This window comes from Poecilia formosa, unplaced genomic scaffold (assembly GCF_000485575.1).
Source record: "Poecilia formosa unplaced genomic scaffold, Poecilia_formosa-5.1.2 Scaffold5, whole genome shotgun sequence".
NCBI classification, from domain to species: domain Eukaryota; kingdom Metazoa; phylum Chordata; class Actinopteri; order Cyprinodontiformes; family Poeciliidae; genus Poecilia; species Poecilia formosa.
Window position 1 is genome coordinate 5,411,484 of NW_006799944.1, and position 19,427 is coordinate 5,430,910.

Sequence of the window (19,427 nt, forward strand, 5' to 3'; positions counted from 1 at the left end):
TGAGCTAAATTTTTTTCAGATTTTTTGCAGTGTTTTAAGCCATCTCCCGTTGCTCTAGCTACTTGGGAAAGGGTAGTCCATCTAAACCACCGCCGGGCCTGTTTGGCGAAAAAGGCAGGCTAAACCACATATACCTGTATGTGTGTGTGTGTGTGTGTGTGTGTGTGAGTCTTTCACACCCAGTTAGGATGCTGAATAGTGACAGATTGCATCTGTTGGTAGATAGGAAACTTTTTGCTGCTTTTTTTTTTTTTTACCTCATCTGGCACCACTTTAATCTTCTCTGTGTATCTTCGGACCACATCCTCCGGGTTTTTACCTGGTTATGAAATCAAACAAAAAGAAATGATCCTCCAACAAATTGTAGCAAAACCTGAAGTATGATTAAAAAATATATATATATTTTTTAGCCTTGAAACGAATGAATCTTTTATCGCAGAAGCACAAACTCACCCTGAAAATGTCAGAACATTTATTCAACAGGGAAAAAAAAAACGAAAAAAAAAACACTGGCACAATTATTAGCACTCCTGTTGTACCACAGGCCACAGGAGTGCTAAGCTAAGAAACTGATTTTCCCGTTTGGCTAAAAGAAATACTTTTATTGAATGTTCCAAATGATTGGACGTATTACCACATGTACTTTCTATCTGCAAAATTAATTAAAAGGTTTTGCCTTTGTCCTCAAAACAACAACACATTTGTTTCTTTTGTAAAACACATGCTTTCACTAATTTGAGTTTTATGAGTTTGCAACACGAGATAAGTGTGTTACAATATAGATTTATGGCTGCACGAAGAGAAACAAGTAATTGTGATAATGCAACTTAAAAATGTGATAATGCAGCTCAAATTTCTCTGACCCTGCTTTCTTTTCTACGGTGCAAACAGGTTTTCAATGACTTGGCTCCCAGGTTCTCATTGCGATAAGGTTGATTTTTATGTTAGGTGAAGCATTTCTGTTAATTAGGCAACATCAAAAAATCATTATCCTGCTGAAAGACTCGATGCCGACCCATTTTCATTATGCATCGTTTCATTATTCATTGTGCCATGAACTCCAGCTACATAGGCTCCCCGCGGCCTTCGGAAAAGAAACACACCATCTCAGGTTCGTCGTTGTACGCGACACCGGACAGCTTTTTCACATATTTATACTTTGTTTCAAGCCACACCTACACTTGGATGCCAAAAACCCCCCCAAAAACTTGATATTCTCACAAATCAAAGCACAGAGATCCAGTTAAGCTGCTAACAGAGTTCAGCAAAATCCATGTTTGTGTTTTTAAAATTATGAAGAAAATGATTTCCCTCCTGGTTCCCCGGTTCGTGGCTGAGATGTGAACTGCGTCTCATGTTTGTTAAGGAAACTGGTTCTAAAACGGTGAGCTTTGACTTTTTTTTTTTTTCTTTTTTTTATCTTTTACTTACCTTACTATATCCTGCTCATAATCTATGGTGACAAAATAAATATGGGTCCTCCTCTGGCCTAGAGGCCAGTGGCTAAATGAAATGGTCCTCTGTATCATGACATATTTAAACCCTCAGGGAAACAGCACATCATTTATTATTAATTAAACATTCCTAGAAACTGAGATCACCTTAAAATAAGCCTTAAAATGATCTGGTTTAATCTAGATACCAATAGTTACTTCTTATTGTGGGGTTTTATCTCTGCTTTATGAATTAAAGGTTTGATATTTCTCTACATTTTTCAGATTGAGATTCTCCTACTACGACGGAACATGAATTTATTTTTAAAATATTGCTGCATCTTAATAAAAAATTGTGTTTGCAAATGTGGCACTGGGATTTTTACTGATGTTTTTTGTGATATGAAAATATGCTTTGCCCGTATATGGTCCAGACGTGTGATGTTAAAGAGGAGGTCACCTTCAAACCGGCACATAACAAACAGCCTTTCCCTACACTCCCTGATAATCCCTGTGTGCAACCAGGCTACCATGGCTGAGAGAACACACACACGCACACACATGCACAGCTTACACCCCTAATACGCTTATAGGCAACCTCTCTCCCCCATGAGCCTTTGTTTGTTCATTTGAGGCACAGCCAGCGAGCAAAAGCAGGGGCAGCGGTGGAAAGAGACAGAAAAGCTTCGGCACAGAACAAGCAGAGAGGGAGGAGAGAGAACAGGAAAGAGGAGAGGGATATAGGTGCATGAATAAAAGGATATTGCACAACTGGGAGGGCTTAATTAGTCAGATCAGAAACCTCCCAGACATTTTTTTAATGTGCAATAAGCAGAGTGAGCATAAAAAAAAAAATAAAACCTCGCTAATCTCCAGGCTGTTCAGTGCCACCCAGTTAACGTGAGTTTTTATTCTACGATTACAGACAGGGTCAATATCCCTGCTAATATTGGTCACAAAGTCTATAATTTCTAATGTTATTGTCATTGTAAGCTTATATTAAATGAGGCAAAAATACCAAAGTAGTTATTAGGGGCTGGAAAGACCAATGTTACATTTTTCATTGAGCCACTTTGGTGCGCCAAACTTTTTTTTTTCCCCAGACGTTTTCTTTGTAAAATATTACAAAAGTATTACAATAGTCCTACTGACCAAGACTTGACGGGTGAAAAAATAAACCCTCTGTCTGTCAAAGGTTAGCTTCAAGCTTTGACATGAACTGAGGAGAGTTGCTTGTTATGAGCAAATGTACGCAGCTAAAGTAAAAAAAGAAAAAACAAGCACAAAAACAAAAATTTCCAGCTAACAAAACTTGTCAACCCTTTGATTTTATTTTATTTTTTTACTCAATGATGAAATTAAAATGGAAATGCCCATTTTCTTTACTGCAGGTATTTTTTGACTCAATTGTTCACAACATCAGAGGCGCCAATGTAATTAAAGCCAATAACGATTGCTAAGTTCTGCTGATAGCCTGAGGAAACGCTCACAATGAATCAGCATGCACCGGAGCAGGTTATTCCCTTAAGGGAGACGGCTCTTATTAATACATCAGAGCATTTCCTGCTACGTTATGCCAAGTTTCCTGACTGTGAAATTGTCCTATATCATCCAGTTCCTATATATCCGATTATTAACCTGGCACCTAAATCCCGTTATGGCTTCTTTTTCCAGCGTCGACACTCGTCTGACCCAAAATCCGCCTGCACCTGCCAGTACAGGATGTAGTTTGTGTCGCTTCGGCCACAAACACGCAGCTTGAAACTTGGCACGATGCGTTCTTGTGTTACGGTGAACTCGCAAATCTGGCAACACTCCAGCCGCCTTGTAAGGTTTTCTAATGGATCCCCAGACCAAGAAGGAATCTGGTTATTTACAGTTTTTCCTCGGTCGCTTCGGCGCGTTTTTCGAATCGATTTTCGAGATTTGCAAAGCAGCAGGTGCGTTTTTTCAAAGTGATTCGTACAAAATAGCAAAGCAAAATTCCAGTTTCTTCCTCAAAATTAAATATGGGTATGGATAAACTAGACAGTGCTTCAGAGTGTTAAGTACGGAGTTTGGATACGACAGTCAAATTGATTAGTCATGTTGTCAATATAGTAGAGAGAGAGATAAACTATGGCTAAACTTTTGATGACAAGAATTGTAAATTGGACAAGATTCACATTTATTTATTAATTTATTGTCTGTGCTATACTCACACAGTAAAGTGTGTGAGCATAGCAAAGGGAATCTTAAAAGGCCGGCAGAGAGGACAAATGCACCGTCACCCCAATCAATTATGCGCCCTGTGGTCCAGGCCGCTCCACTGGGAGGCCTGCATTCATCAACCAGCAGTTAACTGGAGGCCAGATTGCTCCACCCAGACAACATACAGTGGATACAAAAGACAACACACCTGTTAAAACATATAAAACATATAAAATTCCTCCTTCCCTTCGTTGAGTTGAGTATCCTGTATGAAAAATAAAAAGTCTCCTGGGTCGGGATCTGGAAAGTGAAAAATACACGAAAACCTGTTTGCACAGATGTGCTTCACAACCGTAAAGCGAATACTTTGTTGGACCATTATTTGATTTAGTTAAATTTTATGATTGTTGTATTGATTTTGACTTGTGCTCAGACTCTCAGGAAAACATTTTCTCTCCTGGATTTTGGATCAGAGGTGTCTGGCATTTAGAACCGTTTCAGGATTTTACACGGCACGACAAGAAGTCTATAGTGACATCTGAATAAAAAGCAAGGAGAGAAAATGACGCTGCCACCACCATGTTTCCCTGTGGGTCTTTTACCGGTGACGTTTGGTTACGTCAAACACTAATCGACTGTTTTGCCTCAGTGGAAACCTCCTGCCATTTTAAGATAAGTGGCACGTAAAATCGTTGACATGCACTGAACACACGTTCAAACCCAAACGTAAATTTAGCTTGGTTTCACCAAATTACAATTACAGCTTAGTGGAACATCCTGCAAGGTGAACCTGCTCTTTGCTCTTGTTGATGGGTGGTGGGTTCATTTTATGTCGTCAGCTGTCCAGAAACGTTTTGCCAAACATCAGCAGAAAACACTGACGATTGTAAAGTATTGTAATCCAAGCAGAGCCTTCATGAAAACCTTCCAGCAGTTTATTTCGGAGGATGGGATGAAATGTAAGCAAACAGACGGCCGATACAGATGCACTGCGAAACTTGGCAGGACACTCAGCCGAGTGTCGGTGGATCGGCGGTTCCTTTCGCCGCAGAGTGAGGGGTTTCCGCGCAAAGAGTTCGACCTCGATTCGTTTGCACTGATCAGGCCGGTTTTCTCAGACTCACCTCTCTTCAGGTGCTTCTTCTTGGTTTTGCGCCGCATGCCATTGATCCCTGGCACAGGCTTCATGTCGCTCTTGTTGATGGGTGGTGGGTGCAGGATAGGCTTTGGAGCTCGAGTCAGACAAACGGGTAGACCTGCAGCGCACATCAGGATACCTGTCATCCCTGATACATATGTACGCACGCACACGTAAACACAGAGAAGAGTGGGAAAAGAACAGCGACAGTCACTCATTTCCTTTGGGATAAAAATCTATAGATTAAAACATTTTGAGGTGGCGAGAAAAAACAGACGGAAGAACCTCTTATAGTTTTTTTTTTTTCTTTTTTAGAAAAATATGCTGCAAGCGTGGTGATTCCTAACCTGCTAGCGCTGGGTGCACAGGTCCAGACCCAGTCAGATTTTTCACTGGTAAAGCAGGAACGCTGTAAGGAGAAAGAGAGAGAGAAAAAAAGCCAAAAGCAGAAAACAGAAGTGAGTAATGTTGCTGAAAGTAAATGGCCCAAATAGTGCACCATTACTTGAGATCTGAGAAAAAAAGAAAAAGAAAAAAGAAACCAGAAAGCAGCCTACTGTTCCCTGCATCCCACTATAAATACTGAAGCTGAAATGTCATGCACTTCAGCAGACACTGCTGCAATGGGTTGAGACGGCTTGACTCGTGCACAAAGCACCGCAGCAGAGCCTGATTCGGGATGACATTTGGAGAGCTTGGACTTTGTGGCGAACACAGACGACAGTTCACTTGCCCACATTTCAAACTCTCCGGAGCAGAGCGGACAAAAGCCAGCGGTGTATTAATAGCGCAGGATCCAGCGACTCTTTCCGAGGGGCCGAAACCTCAATTCAAGCGGCATCGCCCCGCTGAGCAGAGCTCAGGAACTACAATTGCCTCTTCTAGCACGAAACACGATGCTGCGCAGCAGACGCCAAAGCTCGAAAGAAATAATTGGTTCTTGCGAGTTTTAGGGCCTCTGGCTAGAATGAGAGACTTGTATTAAATCACATCAAACTTCAGAACAACAACAACAACAAAAAATCATACCCAGAACAAGAAGTTCACTTAAAAAAAAAGAAAAAAGGTCCCATTATAAACGAACAAGAATCAGAGGATTTTTTCCATTTTTAGCTTCATCCCTGACTGTTCCGTTGGTAACTAGGCAATCCAATCTTTTTATGGCCAGTGAACGCACCACGCCTGCCTAAACACTGACAAGCTCTGATGTAAAACAACACTCATCAGTGACAAAGTCATTACTGAAGAAATAACAAGCAAAACAACTGCTCTTATTGTTAAAAGATTATAAAAGGAGAAGGACAGCACCTTACTTTTCACCAACTACTTTTGTAAACATTTTCTAAAGTTAGTCGTAGTCGACCCCGTTGTTACCTGTGGTGGAAAATTTGACCACAAAGTCCTAAATGTGTTCAGATAGCTGAGATAGAGGATGCATGCTAATCACACACTGTGTCAGCTTAGGTAGTTTGAATTGACATAACTGAGCTATTTCCCTCAAAACACTGTTTCTCTGGCTGTAGAGTCTGGTAAAGGGCATCAATTAACACCTTCTCACATTTCTTTGGGCCAAAAAAAATATGATTTTCTCAATATGAATTTATGCGCCAAACAAATTCACTGCCAGAAATGTGACTTGCCTTTTTTTCCCCCTTAGTTTGTAATTTATTGAAGAAGATGAGAAAACCAGAAGATTTTTTTTATTTTGTTTTTTTAAGAAATCCTGAAAAGTTCTCGGTAAATATTCAGTTACTTCCAGAAAGGTCTCCGTTCACACCAAAACACAGCACAATAAAACTCGTTCAAAACTCCTAAAATACTTTGACAGAATTTTTTTTTTTGTGCTGAACTAAATTTGTAGCGGCCATACTGACGTTAATACTTGCAGCACGCGCAGTGGTCAAAAGTCAATTTATATGATCTGATTAAAAGGTAGATGGGTTTAATGTCTATGTGCTCCAGCACAGAAATAAATAAATAAATAAATACAACACAGGTCAAGACAAATTTTGACCAGCGGTTTCACAAGCAGTCCAAGTCGTTCCTTGATTGAGGACAGTAATTATACCTGTGTCACTATAGTCTGCACATAAATGAAGACCAGAGGCTATGGAGGCTTCAGCTTACATACAAATGTCTACAAAACTTTAGTTAGAAAAGGAGTAAGGAGCAGATGAGGCAAAGCAGGGTGCACATCAACGTAGACCCACTGGGTCCATGCTGACCTGACCTCTTGTTCTCGCGACCTTGACAAACAGACATGATGCTCATTTATCTGTAGTCGGTTCATCTTATAATCTTACATTCCCAAGTTTATTAACCACAAACCGGCCCACAGCTGCACACAGGCCTTTTGAATCTTGTTACCGTTTGACCGTTGTGGACCGTCGGAGGTCGTTGGCCCTCCGGTTCTCCAGAAGAGCACAGATCCACATCGGCAGTGCGCTTTGATACAAGCGAAAGCCCTTTGTTCCTGTGCCAGGGGGATGCCCTTCTGTGAATTAAATGCAACAACAGAAGCAGGACACGAGGTCGGGATGAGAAGCTCATGTGTCCCATCCCTTCTCCAGCAGGTGCGGTTTCTCACCTCCGTTTTGGCGGGAACGCAAATCTGTTCTGATTTGCTGATTTTTTGTTTTTTTTGTTTGTTTTGTCTCTCTCTTATTATTCTAACCAGAAACTTCAACCAACACAAATCAGTGCATAGTTTTGAAGTGGAATGAAAGTGCTCTGTGATTTTCACAATAAAACGTTTCTATAAAGCATGCAGTGCAGCCACCTTTCCATCCAACATCCCTGCATGAAATCCAGTACAACTCAGAAATCCCCTACTTGGCATATAGAGTCTATAATGTCAGTTATATCTGCACACTTTCAAGACTTTCACTTTATGTACCGTCGTCTTTAATGACAATTCTACACGGTGTCACTGCTCTGTGTTGGTCCGTCGCATGAAAACTCAAGACAACACATTGGTGTTGTGGTCATAGAAAAAGGGAGTGTGAAGATTTTGAACTCAACTGTGAGTGCGAGCATGCAGCAGCCGAAAGAGCGAGAGGTTTTTCAACAACAGAGAGTGATTTCACACCTTAAACCTCAACACAGGACTTAATGTTATCTCTCAGCTCAGAGAGGGCGCTCAGGAAAAAAAAAAGAAGCTAAAACAAAACACCGAGTCGATACTTCACGACACGCGGCTGCCCTTTCACTCAATAAAGGTATCAGCTTGATTGAGAGCTCAGCCAGTGTTTGTTTCCACTGCTGTGGATAAAGGAACGCTAGCTTAGCAGTAAATTTCAAAGGTAAGGTCGATGATGTGAGGCATCAAATGAACAACAACAACAAAAACAACCCAAAAATCCCCAAAAAGACAAAAAATGAAATAAATAGCGCTGCCCGGTGGGAAATCTTCCCTCTCACTTAAACACACACTTAAATGGAAACCAAATGAGAGCAGATGAGGGACAACATGCCTCTGTTTATGTGTGCATGTATAATTCATGGCGTCCACAGAGCGCCGTGATCAAACAGATCATTTACATCAGGGGAAGGACAGGGACAGAGCAGCGAAGGAGCCTTTAGCATAATGTACCGTCTGCACGTACATTTTGTTCCAGGACACGACGTTTATCCGGCGTCGGAAACACGGCTCGACGTTTAACGGAGATGCCGTTTTGTCTCGTGGATATTTTCAGCTCCAGCTGACGATAACTCCCATCACGATAAATGTATCGATACAAACCATCGGGTTAGGTTTGTCTGCTACAGGTAGGAAGAAAAAAGCCCTTATCCGGATTATTTATTTTCCGCCTCGACAAAGATTCATCCTGAACTCGTAAACAAACTCCTGTACCTTAATCAGATGTTTTATACTTTACGTTTGAGACAAACCATCAATGCTAGAAAGCGGTTTGTCTACAAAGCTGCATCTTAAAATCGGATAAATCGCCACCGTCTTCTGACTCCTTCCTCCTCTCAGGTCTACTTTAAATAAAGAAGTACATATCCCTCATCTCGAGGCAGCGACCCTGTCCATCACGGTAAACAGCGATGACGGTGCCTGCAGCTGCACGACTTCCAGGGTTTAACCATGGAGTAGTTCCCCCGGTCGTTCCTTTTAAAACAGTTGATAAAATGTGGGGGGAAAAATCAAGCAGCTTTTTTTTTTTTAACCCATACTTTGCATGTGCAATCTGCAGCACACTTACAAAGCAGGTAGCTCTCTCTAACAGGCAGACACAAATATGTCTCATGAAGTATAAGAGATCAGAACGCAGAATCAGCTTTTGTGCAAGTAATGATAATCTTTTTCTTTTTTTTCCATATAAAGAGCTTTTCACAAAACAGGAGGACAAAAAGATGCCAACTCTGACTCATTCGCTAACCAGGCAACAAATGTTCTCGCCACAAACGGAGCAGGTGCAGAGGCGATCAAAGAGAAAGAGAAAAAAATATTTCCTCACAGAACGCTCCAACATCTGTGAGAACATCTGATTTTTTATTTTTTATTTTTCCCCATCACAAAAGAGTCCGCTCTGAAAGAAACAACGCATCAGATTATAAAATGATGCACTACTCTCTAAAAGTACGGACTGTTCGGACATATGTCGGGAAGTTTTTGGAATATGTTATTATATTGTTTTTACCCAAAATAAAGGCAGGTTGCATTCACAGAGTGAATACAATGGAGTTCTCTGTAGTCCAACGGGATTTAAGAGAATTTATCCAACTAGAGAAATAATCTAGCAAATTATCAGGCTGAAGTTTATCACCTGTGATAAATCTCCTGTGTCAAAATCCTAACCCACTTTAAGGAGGTTTGTGATAGTTCAGGCAGTCTGTATGCTGTAAATCTTGTTGTTCTTTGAGAATTTGTCCTTAAAAGTTTAATGCCTGGGTTAAATCTGTGCAGACCTCCTCGGCGCAGCGTGAGGTTCATTCTGCTGGGGAAACCCAAAAACTCTCTCACAAAGTGTTCAGAAATTTGCAACATCCTGTGCTCATATTTTATTCATCTCTTCTTCTTAGATATAAAAACCCAAATTTAATTCCAACACTTGGCATAGAAACAGAGGGATAGCTAAACATTAAGGCATTTGATCTGAACAGATTCAGATTTTTTTATTTTTTTTTTTTTTTGAAATCTCAAACTAAATCAAGGCTCGTTTTTGGAGCCACTTGTGGTCTTCCGGGTTGCAATTTAAACTGAATCTAATCAGTCAAAAATCAAAACAGAAAAAATTCCCACACCTCACGATGAAACGGCGACGTCGGCCTGCGCGCAGACGCAACATATCGCAGCGCAACATCAGCGTGAGCAGGCACAGAGCTTCAGCGTTTCCTCTGTGATTCTGCTGCTGTGGCACTTCAGTTTCGCCGAGGACGTTGAGCAAACCGCACAAAACCTTTGTCACCACTGCGTTTCTTCTTACGCCGTGAGAACAGCTTTTGCTTTCCCTCTCTCTCGACTCACGTTCGCCTCGAAGTTTTTCTGTCTCTGCTTTCCTGTTTTCACACACACACAAAAAAAAGAATCTTACGCAGGATCGTGTTTTTTAAGGGTTTTTAAGTCAGAAAAAACACATTTAACTGTTTAAAGAGTCCACAGCTTCATCGCTGATGCTGCAGTGCCACATTAATCACGGCCTCTGGCAGGTCGGGGCATACGGGTCGGCTTCTTCTCCTCCTCTCGGTGCCATTCTTTCACTCCTGAGGGAATATTCAAGCTTTCTTTTAGGGCCTAATCGAATGTCATCCTTCATTAGAGCCACGGCATTAAGCCCAGTTTAAAAAAGAAATGCTGATAAAGAACTAAAATCCACTTCATCTGCTCATCATGCATTATGAAAACAAATGTGGATAAAAATTTATGAGTACTTATTAAATTACTGTACTGACGCAGGCGGCAGCAGGTGGAGGCAAAGCCGCTTCGCCCTGCAGCGGCGGAGTCGGAGAGGAGCAACACTGACACCAGCACATTTCAAACTTGCATCAGTTTGGCCCACATAATCTTCTCATGATTTATTTATTTGCTATAATATTAATTTTCGTCTGAACAAAGCGACGGAGCGGCTCGATGGAGAATAATGATCTGTTTGCTCCTCGTCTTCGCAGGGCCCTCCGGTCGGCTCCCGCATTAGCATTCCTACCTCAGGGGCCTCATGAAAACAGCAAACATGTTGTTAAATTTTTTTGTATCCCTTTCAACAGAAAACTCAGCTGTTGGGGTTTTTTTTCCCCCCTTTTTTTGGTTTTACGTTTTGTTTTTACTCATCAGAAGGTAATCTGGCAACTCAGATTCTAACTCTGCTAAACAAAAGAGGAAGTGGTTTCCTCTGAGTGAAAAAAACAAAACAAAACAAAACACTCAAGACCGTGTGAACTAGGCTGCCTGTTCATTCCACCACAAAGTGTTACACACAAACAAATCATTGCTATGTTAAGTCCACTTTTGGATAACTATTTGCTCAGAGAGAGTTTTCTTTCTTCTGTTGTTGCCTTTTTCTGCAACACCTTCGTTTTTCGTATCGTCAAAGAAACGTCGATGTGAGAAACAGATTGTAGACCAAACAGACCGGGATAAATAATTCACTAAACACAACTTGCCCTGATTTCTGCCAGACCTGGAGAATTGAGAAACACTTAAAAAGAACCGATCTGACGACATGAAGCAGGCTAAAAGTTCTTAGAAAGCAATGCATCATGCGCCGCTTAAAGAGATACTAAACCATACGAGAAACAAAGTCACTTACTGCAGTGAGTGGCTTTGTTTACAGATGGAGAATTCATGGAACCGTAATGATTCACCAAAAAGTAGTCCAAGAAAGAACCACTGACTCATTCAGGTGTTAAAGTAAAAACAGCATCTAAAGCACTGACGTCACTTGCGTTAAGAAAGCCACTGAGGCGTCTCGTCTTTATAAAAAATGATCCCCAAGACCTTTTGGACTGTATTTTGTGGGCTGACAGGACAAAAGCTGAACTTTTTGGGAATGTCGTGTCCTGTTACGTCTGCTGTGAAACTAACACAGCCTTATACGGAAAGACAACGGAGTCAAACACGGCGGTGGTAGTGTGGTGATCTGTGCCCACCCTGTTGCTTCAAGTCCCGGGAAACTTTCCGTAAATGACGGCACCATGAATTCTGGTCAGCATCCTGAAGGAAAACGTCCGACCATCAGTTTATGACCTTCAGCACGGGAGCATCGGGTTATGGAGCAGGACAATGATCCTGCAAGTTCACCTCTGACCTCTGCCCAGGCACATTCCAGACTTGAATGCAATTAAGATGCTGTGGGATGACTTCAAACAGGTTTTCCATGCAAAAAGAGAGTGAACCAAGATTTCTCTATCCCTCTGAGAAACTTGGCATCAGGCAGTAAAAGCTTCATCAGTGCGTCTAAGCTGTCTTAGGAATCCAGTTTTCTTTTTGAGCCTGTGTCAGCTTTCCCACCCCGTTTGCTGATATCACAAATTTGAAAAGACATTCACTGAAAATGGAGGTTTGTGCAACGGCTCTGCATATCCATGCATCTGCTGATGGCTGCACCGTTATCCCTTTGGACTCAGATTTAGCTCAGATAAACGCGGAAGAAATCAAAACCAAAAGAAAGCAGCTCCTGTCCCAGTGCCGACAGATGCGTTCGCCGCCAAAGCATGCAGGTGGTGGGCAGTCCAGTTTTCACACGCGCCGACATGTTGACACAAACCAGCAAATGGTGCCACCTCTAATATTTTGTATGTGCGCGCGAGGCGGCCTGATGCTCGCAGCACCCAAAGCCCCCCCGGCTTACGACCAGTTGTTTTACGACACGCTGGATAGAGATCAATACATCAACAGCAGCTGCCGCCATCAAACAATGAACGTGTCACTCCAACATTTATGACACCGGGCGATCTTACAACAAGAATACATAAACAACATGCGGGATTCTTGTTAACTTTTTGTGTCGATTTAGAGACCGCCGTGTGCCAAATACCTGTCCTGCACCCAACAACAGTTAAATTAGGGCGCGGGTGTGTGAAAAGCAAAAAAAAAAAAAAAAAAAAAAGAAGAAGAAAAAAGTCTGATGTTTTACACTCTGCGTGGGTTCCTCTGTTATCTGTGTGTAGCACACACTTGTGGGAACGTGCGCTGGGAGTTTGCGATTCAGGCTGTGCCTGCGTGAGATTGCAAGCTCTCATGTCCTGCTGTGCGCATGTTAACCACACTCATCCTGTACGTCGAGCCACTCGCCTGGGAACCGATCTGCTCCGCCTTACGCTCAACACCACCGCCGCCACCCCCATCCTACCCCTCCCATCTGTTTTCCTCTCTCTACCCGCTGTGGGTCTCAGTGTTTCTATGCCTCGAGGTGAGAAAGTCACGTTTTTAGCTACAACTCTGCATGGCTGAGCTTTGAGTGAGTCCTGAATTTCCAGAAGAGATGTCCCTGAATGGGAGGACCCCTTAGTGACCCGAGTCGGGCTGCAGAAAGCGAAAGCGTTTCAGTCCACAGTAGTGACAGGATGTTATTCTAGCAAGCACTTTAGTGTGTTTCTCCCCAGAAGCACAAAGAACAACAAAAAATGAACACTAGAGCAGGGAGAGGGTTGCATATCACGGACATGCGCGAGTGTCCAGATTGCACGTCAGTGTCACCACCAGATCGTGAGTAATATCCCGCAACCAATAGAAATCACAAGACAAAAAACTCAAAATGCAGTTTTTCAAAACCAATGGAAAAAAAAAAGAAGCAGAAATGTTATTATGAGACCTACACAACACTGCTAAGTTGATTCCTGACCCCTTCCACGAGAAAGGGGAAACTGATAAATTACTGTATTCAAGCTTATGTTGCTTTTTCCTTCCACTCGATTTTCCAGAGACACCTGAAGCCTTGAGAGCAGGGTAACATAAAGCTCATTTACGATGCTGAGTAAAACTCACAGGGCATGGACTGAGGCTGGAGCCTGGACCAACTCTAAACATCTTGATGTAACTTTACATCTTGCATAATTGTTCAGGCAATAAACCACAATGGCTGTGGTCCCCAAACTAAGGAAAGACCTTCACACAGAATATCCATGACAACTCTCCATCTCCTCTTTGCCCCTTATGTCTTATTAATAGTACAACTTAAGGATTTTTTTTAAAGATGTAATAATATTAACAATACTATCATCATTTATTAATGTGTTTCACATCCACCAGATAATGAAAATTTTACACAAAAAAGGTAAACCTCAGAAACTTAACTTTTTAAAGATAAAGCAAATTAAACAAATACACTTTGTGATGCTAAAATCAGCTTACCTATATTTTAAATACATTACCTACATTTTACAGATATTTCTCCTTTATTGCTCTTTCTTATGTCTCACCAGTTTTTGTATATTATGATCAAAGTACTAAAACAAATAAGCAGAAATGATTTTAACAAAAAACAATTCAAACTTGAGTGTCTGTTCTAAAAACCCAACTTCCAACATGGTGCTGGTTTTCAGGGCCAGGCTGCTGCTCGCAACATGGCCGACACTAGAGTATCTTTTCTATCATGCAACAAAGTCGAATGAGTTTCTACTACTTTGTTTCTATGCTTCGGTTTATTGTAACGGGGGAGAAAAAAAAAACAGGATCAGGGACAAGGACTGCTTTGAACTTGAACAAACTTCCTTTTCTTGGTTCCTTTTCTCTGAACTGCACTGAGGTCAGCACCATGCTGGCGCTCTGATTTTCCCTTGATCCATTATTCATTCTTCCCCGCTGGAGCTCTGCCTTCATGGCAAACAGGCTTCCAAAGCTACACCAGTGCCCTCTTCGCACTTTGCCCATCAGTCACTCCACGTACGCAAGAGTCAGAAACGACGCGCAGTCAAAGACGCTGTTAAAAACACGTCCCGCATTTTTACCCCTCCTCCCCTGCCTGACTCGCCCCATCAGACTCCTTAGCTTCCAAGTGACTCAACAACCCCAGCGCACCCTGATAGCAACAAATTAGTTCAAAGCAGAAAGATCCAAAAGAGCTGCAGTATTTCACGCCTACTGGGGCCAACATAAGCTCATTATGGAGCAGACACAGACACACACACACACACACACACCCACACACACACACACACAGGGAAGAAAAGGGAGGACTCTGGCACACAGAAAACAAGACTAAGCTGAAGATTTTTTTTTTATGATTCCTCTGCAGATCCATTGATCAGCATGTTAAAAGAGAGCAGTCATAAATCAGCGGAGTAAAGGGTGGGGAGAGTGAAAAAAAAAAAAGAAGTACAGAAAATCCGACACGTTCAGCGTAAAGCTTTGTGAGGCAAACATGCCGTTTGTTTTTGTGTTTTTTTTAATATATTCAATCAATGTCTAAGTTGAATCTGAGCTTTATGCTGAGGCAGTAAACACATGAAGGCTGCGGCGGACTTCAGAGAATCTCGAGGAGCAAAAAGAAAAAAAACAACAAACAAACACCATTACCCGGGTGGGATGGCTCCTCTGGTGGTCCCCATGGAAATCCGCTGGGTGCCTGGCCGGTTCAGATTGTTCTGTCCGTTGATGGTGAGCGCGTGGTGACCGTGGGAGGATGAAAGCGATGGCATCACCGGGGAGCAGGGGAAGTTGGCAGAAGACAGCGGCGACTGCACCTGTTCTGCTTTGGACTGCCCACCTCCCACACTTATGTTATTGTGGTTGGCACCGGAGGAGCTGGACGTCGGGGACCACAGGGAGGTTCCAGCAAAGGTGTTGCTCTGCCGCACGCCGCCGAGGGTTCCCGGGGCGCCCGAGTTGCCCGCTCCGTAGAGCTTACGCCGCTGCGAGGCCAGAATGGCGTTGGAGGCGGCTCTTGTGCTGTTCACCAGGATGCACTGCTGGCACGAGCAGGGCTGGCCAGAGCTGGCGCCCACGGGCCACGACTGGGACTTGGGAATGGAGCCCATGATGAGCGGGTAGGCCAGGTCCATGCGTCTCCGAAGGCGCCGCTTGCGCTGACTCTGCCGGTTGGTCTGCGACATGCTGTTGAAGTCGATGAGGTAGCAGAAGCCCAGAGAGGTCAAGTCCAGCCACGGGTGCTGCTTCTCGTAGGCGTTCTGGATGGTCACGCAGATCTCCATGTCGTACGGTGTCCACGAGCCGTTGTCGTTCTCCCACTCCCACACCACGCCTTTCCCTGGGGCCGACGACGGCTCGTAGAAGTTCCTCTGCACGGGCCTCATGGTGCCTGAGAGAAAAACGGAGAAAAGTACAACGTGAAAAGGACTTCTTGACTTGAATGGTAAAAACTTTGGTCAATGAGAGAAAGAACTTTAGTTTTATCAGGAGGCTTGTCTCAAAACACCCATAAGTCCCTTTCTGTTGCCTCTTACTCATTCCAATGCGTTAGGTCAATGCATCGACAGGCCCCCTACTGGTGGGAAATATATTTGCTGACTTTTTTTTTCTTCCCTGCCCACTGCCACCCAGCTGCATGAAAGACTGCTACTAAGTCTTTCGTGCATTTTTAAAAGAAAAATTCAGTAATGAGTCATGAATCAACATTATACTGAAAATATTTTTGGTCACGAAAACTAAAAGAGCACCACCAATCAATATTACTAAAGTTTATTTAATTTTTAAAGATGTATGACTATCACTATAAATATATAAAATATATATGTGACAAACTACAAATAGTCATTAAGTGTTCAGATTACTTTTTTTTAATACCTGAAATAATAAATATGTTTAGATATTTTACCAGCGAGAAGATCACATTTTTGCTCTTGTTTAAAAAAAAAAAAAGCAATGTTGTTTTTGGGCTTATTTCGACAAATTGTGTACTTATACAAAATAAAAATTTTATTTTTATTTGGGACCATTACGCTGTAGGAAACCCACACTGACCTATAACCAGTACAGACCAAATGTTTTCAAGTTTCAGGCACATCAAATACAATATGTGGTGCTGAGGAGACGTGACGCGCTGATGGAAATGAGGGCCAGCGTTGCTCTGATGCCCTGAGGGGGAGAACAAATGCTGATGTGCAAACTGATAAATTCTTCACCCTCATAAAGCTGCCACTTCACATAAAAGTGTAAACTTGGCCTTTGAAAAGAAAAAAAAAGAAAAAATAACAACACAGATGCACGTCATACCCACAAGCCCTTACTCGGTAAGTTTACCACTCTTCTGTATGACGACAGGGTGCAAGGCGGCTTTGTGCCCATGTACCACCGCCGATGGGCACTCAGCTCCCTCCTCCATTATAACACAATTACCGTAGCCCCATGGGAAATCAGGACACCTCAGCCTATCCATCTCCACGCCACACATCAGCGAAGGTATCCAGGCGCTCCTGCAGAAATCCCTCTCCCTCCCCCAGCTAATTTAACGGCTAAATGCACAGTCCCGTGCCAGGGAGAGCCGCGGCAATAACGGAGGAACGGGAGTGTGTGTGGAGAATAAATAGGCGTGGGATTGACATAGGTTGAGCAGGGCCGCTGGGCAGCGGTGGCAACTCCTTCGTTCGGCAGTTTGGCGCCAACGCAGGGGAATAAAACTGCATCAGCAGCAACTGCGACTCTGACCTTGATTGTGTCCTGCAGTCTGCTGCTAAAGGACTCGGTTTGGTGGCTAATTTCAGTCTGAGCCGTGTGTTCACAGATGACTAGTCAGCCAGCTGCGTGCGTCTCTCACATCTTCACCCAGCCGTCCGTGCACAAATCTGCACCAAGGCGTGATCGTTGCTTGCGAGGTGTACCTCCTTTTTCCTCAGAAAAAAGCCAAAATACACAACATCGTTTAATAAGTTTCAAAATGAAACCTCTTCCACGTGGTTTTTGAAAGTCATGTTATGCTCTCTGTAGAAGAGGAAGGCTCTGTGATGTTCCAGTTCCTCACTGTGGCTTTTCTTTTCTTTTCTTTTTTTTAAATCAGATATGCAACATGCAAGTATGATTTAAATTGTTGTAAAAATCAACAGCTAAATAAGCATTGTGCAAATTTCATAAATAATATAACACCCGCAGTTGCTTATCCCCAGGCCTTAATTTATCCACATGGTTAAGGTGAGGAGGGATGAACAGCATTTCATTTTGAAGACTGTTTATTAGCTTAAGCTGATCTGACAGAAATGCATAACACAGACGTGACCATATAACGTGGTTAATGTCTGTAATGTGCAACAGCTTCTGTCTAGTCTTAAAAAGAGAAGCAAGTAGTTTTTCTTTTTGTTAATATATTTATTCAGGGATTTTAATGACATATTTTAGTTTTGTTTTTTAAAAGCTGGAATTGGGTTTGAATTTATGAAGGATTCATGGTCAAAGTTATACACACCCAGAAACTGGCTGGATATTTGAGCACGTTTAATGGCCAAACTGGTGGAACTAATTTTTTTAAATAGTTGGGTTTCTGTCTCTGACAAGCTGTTTAGAATATTTTTTTTTCCTCCAAAGGGTAGAGATCACTCAGGGAGCTTAAAGTAACACACTGGAATAATGCTCTTCTAATGTCTGCTCGGATGGGAAAACCAACTTGTGTCCAGGTTTCTGCAACCCGGCTGCTGGTTTTATTGGAAATAAAGCAAAATGTGGATGTAGCTCATCAGCTCTGTACAATGAACCAGTGAACCAGCAAAAATAGGCCCTCGGCATAACACCACTACCGTCATTTACTGCTGGTTCAGTGTTACCGAACTTGAAAACCTCGTCTTACAGCTGAGCTGCCCAGTCTTTGTCTCATCTGGCCACTATGCGTTTCTCCAGAAAACATTGGGTCGCTCTAATTAAAAGCCAAGACATCAAAGCCAACGATGGCTTTAATCATAAACTCCTAACAGGAAGTTTACGATTAAGATGCTGTACACAGCTCAGAAATTTCTGGAAGAGAGGCTTGTTTAGCCGCATTACTGAAAAGCTGAAAACACCGTCCTGCTGAGGTGATGACCCGATGACTAATAAAACAAACAATGAGGTAAAAAAAAAAGGGTTATAATGTAAAAATGATTTCCGTCTACAGACTCATAATTTTTATCAATTATTTCTACACCGTTCGTCGCTCTAGGACATCCAGTTTCCTTCTGTCTGACAGCCTGTGTGCAGCGTCTCGCTAAAAATCCTCCCACCACTGTTACACCATTGGTCAGAGAAGAAAAAAAAAAAACTGTGAGAGAGCTGCTCTCTTTGTGCTTCAGAACTGCCAAATAATGATTGATATTAATTGTAAAAATTACACAAAAGGTCTTATAATGACTTTGACAAATGACGATGGAAAGCAGTTTGGCTTCACAAAGCTCAGCAGTCCAGTGGAAGCAAAAAGATGTGAAACGAAATGAAGTTAGTTTAGAAAATATTCCCCATGGTGCAGTATCTTTATTTAAAGAAATAAATAAAGCTGCGTACACATTGCACATCTGACAGGACTTGTATATCATGAGCTTCTTATGAACGCAATGTGTTGGCGTGAATTGCAGCTGCCTGATCTTTCAAGGCAGACCTGTGCAGACGCTGTTGCAGTAATCAGTTGGACTAAAGATAAACACATGAAGGAGTTTCTCAAGATCCTATTGGCACTTTAGACCATTGATCCTGAAAATGTTCTCCTGGTGACAAAAGGCTGTCTTTGTAATTCTCTTTATGTGTTTCTGAATGTCAACGTCTGAATGCATCACTACATCCAGATTTTAGACCTGATCCGTAGTTTCTA

At 42.4% G+C, this 19,427-nt stretch overlaps 1 protein-coding gene across 3 annotated transcripts in view; it reads right to left on the reverse strand.

The window, feature by feature from the left end:
• Nucleotides 1–19,427, reverse strand: part of dtx1 (deltex 1, E3 ubiquitin ligase) — a 53,319-nt gene that overhangs the window by 10,262 nt on the left and 23,630 nt on the right. For 2 of the 3 annotated variants that reach the window (XM_007564877.2, XM_007564874.2), the window contains exons 3-6: nucleotides 15,221–15,962; nucleotides 5,109–5,170; nucleotides 4,748–4,909; nucleotides 258–319 (exon numbers count right to left, since the gene is read on the reverse strand). In XM_007564877.2, coding sequence (XP_007564939.1) covers nucleotides 258–319; nucleotides 4,748–4,909; nucleotides 5,109–5,170; nucleotides 15,221–15,962 — 1,028 coding nt within the window. The remainder of the gene's footprint in view (nucleotides 1–257; nucleotides 320–4,747; nucleotides 4,910–5,108; nucleotides 5,171–15,220; nucleotides 15,963–19,427) is intronic. The other variant, XM_007564879.2, reaches the window with a different exon arrangement.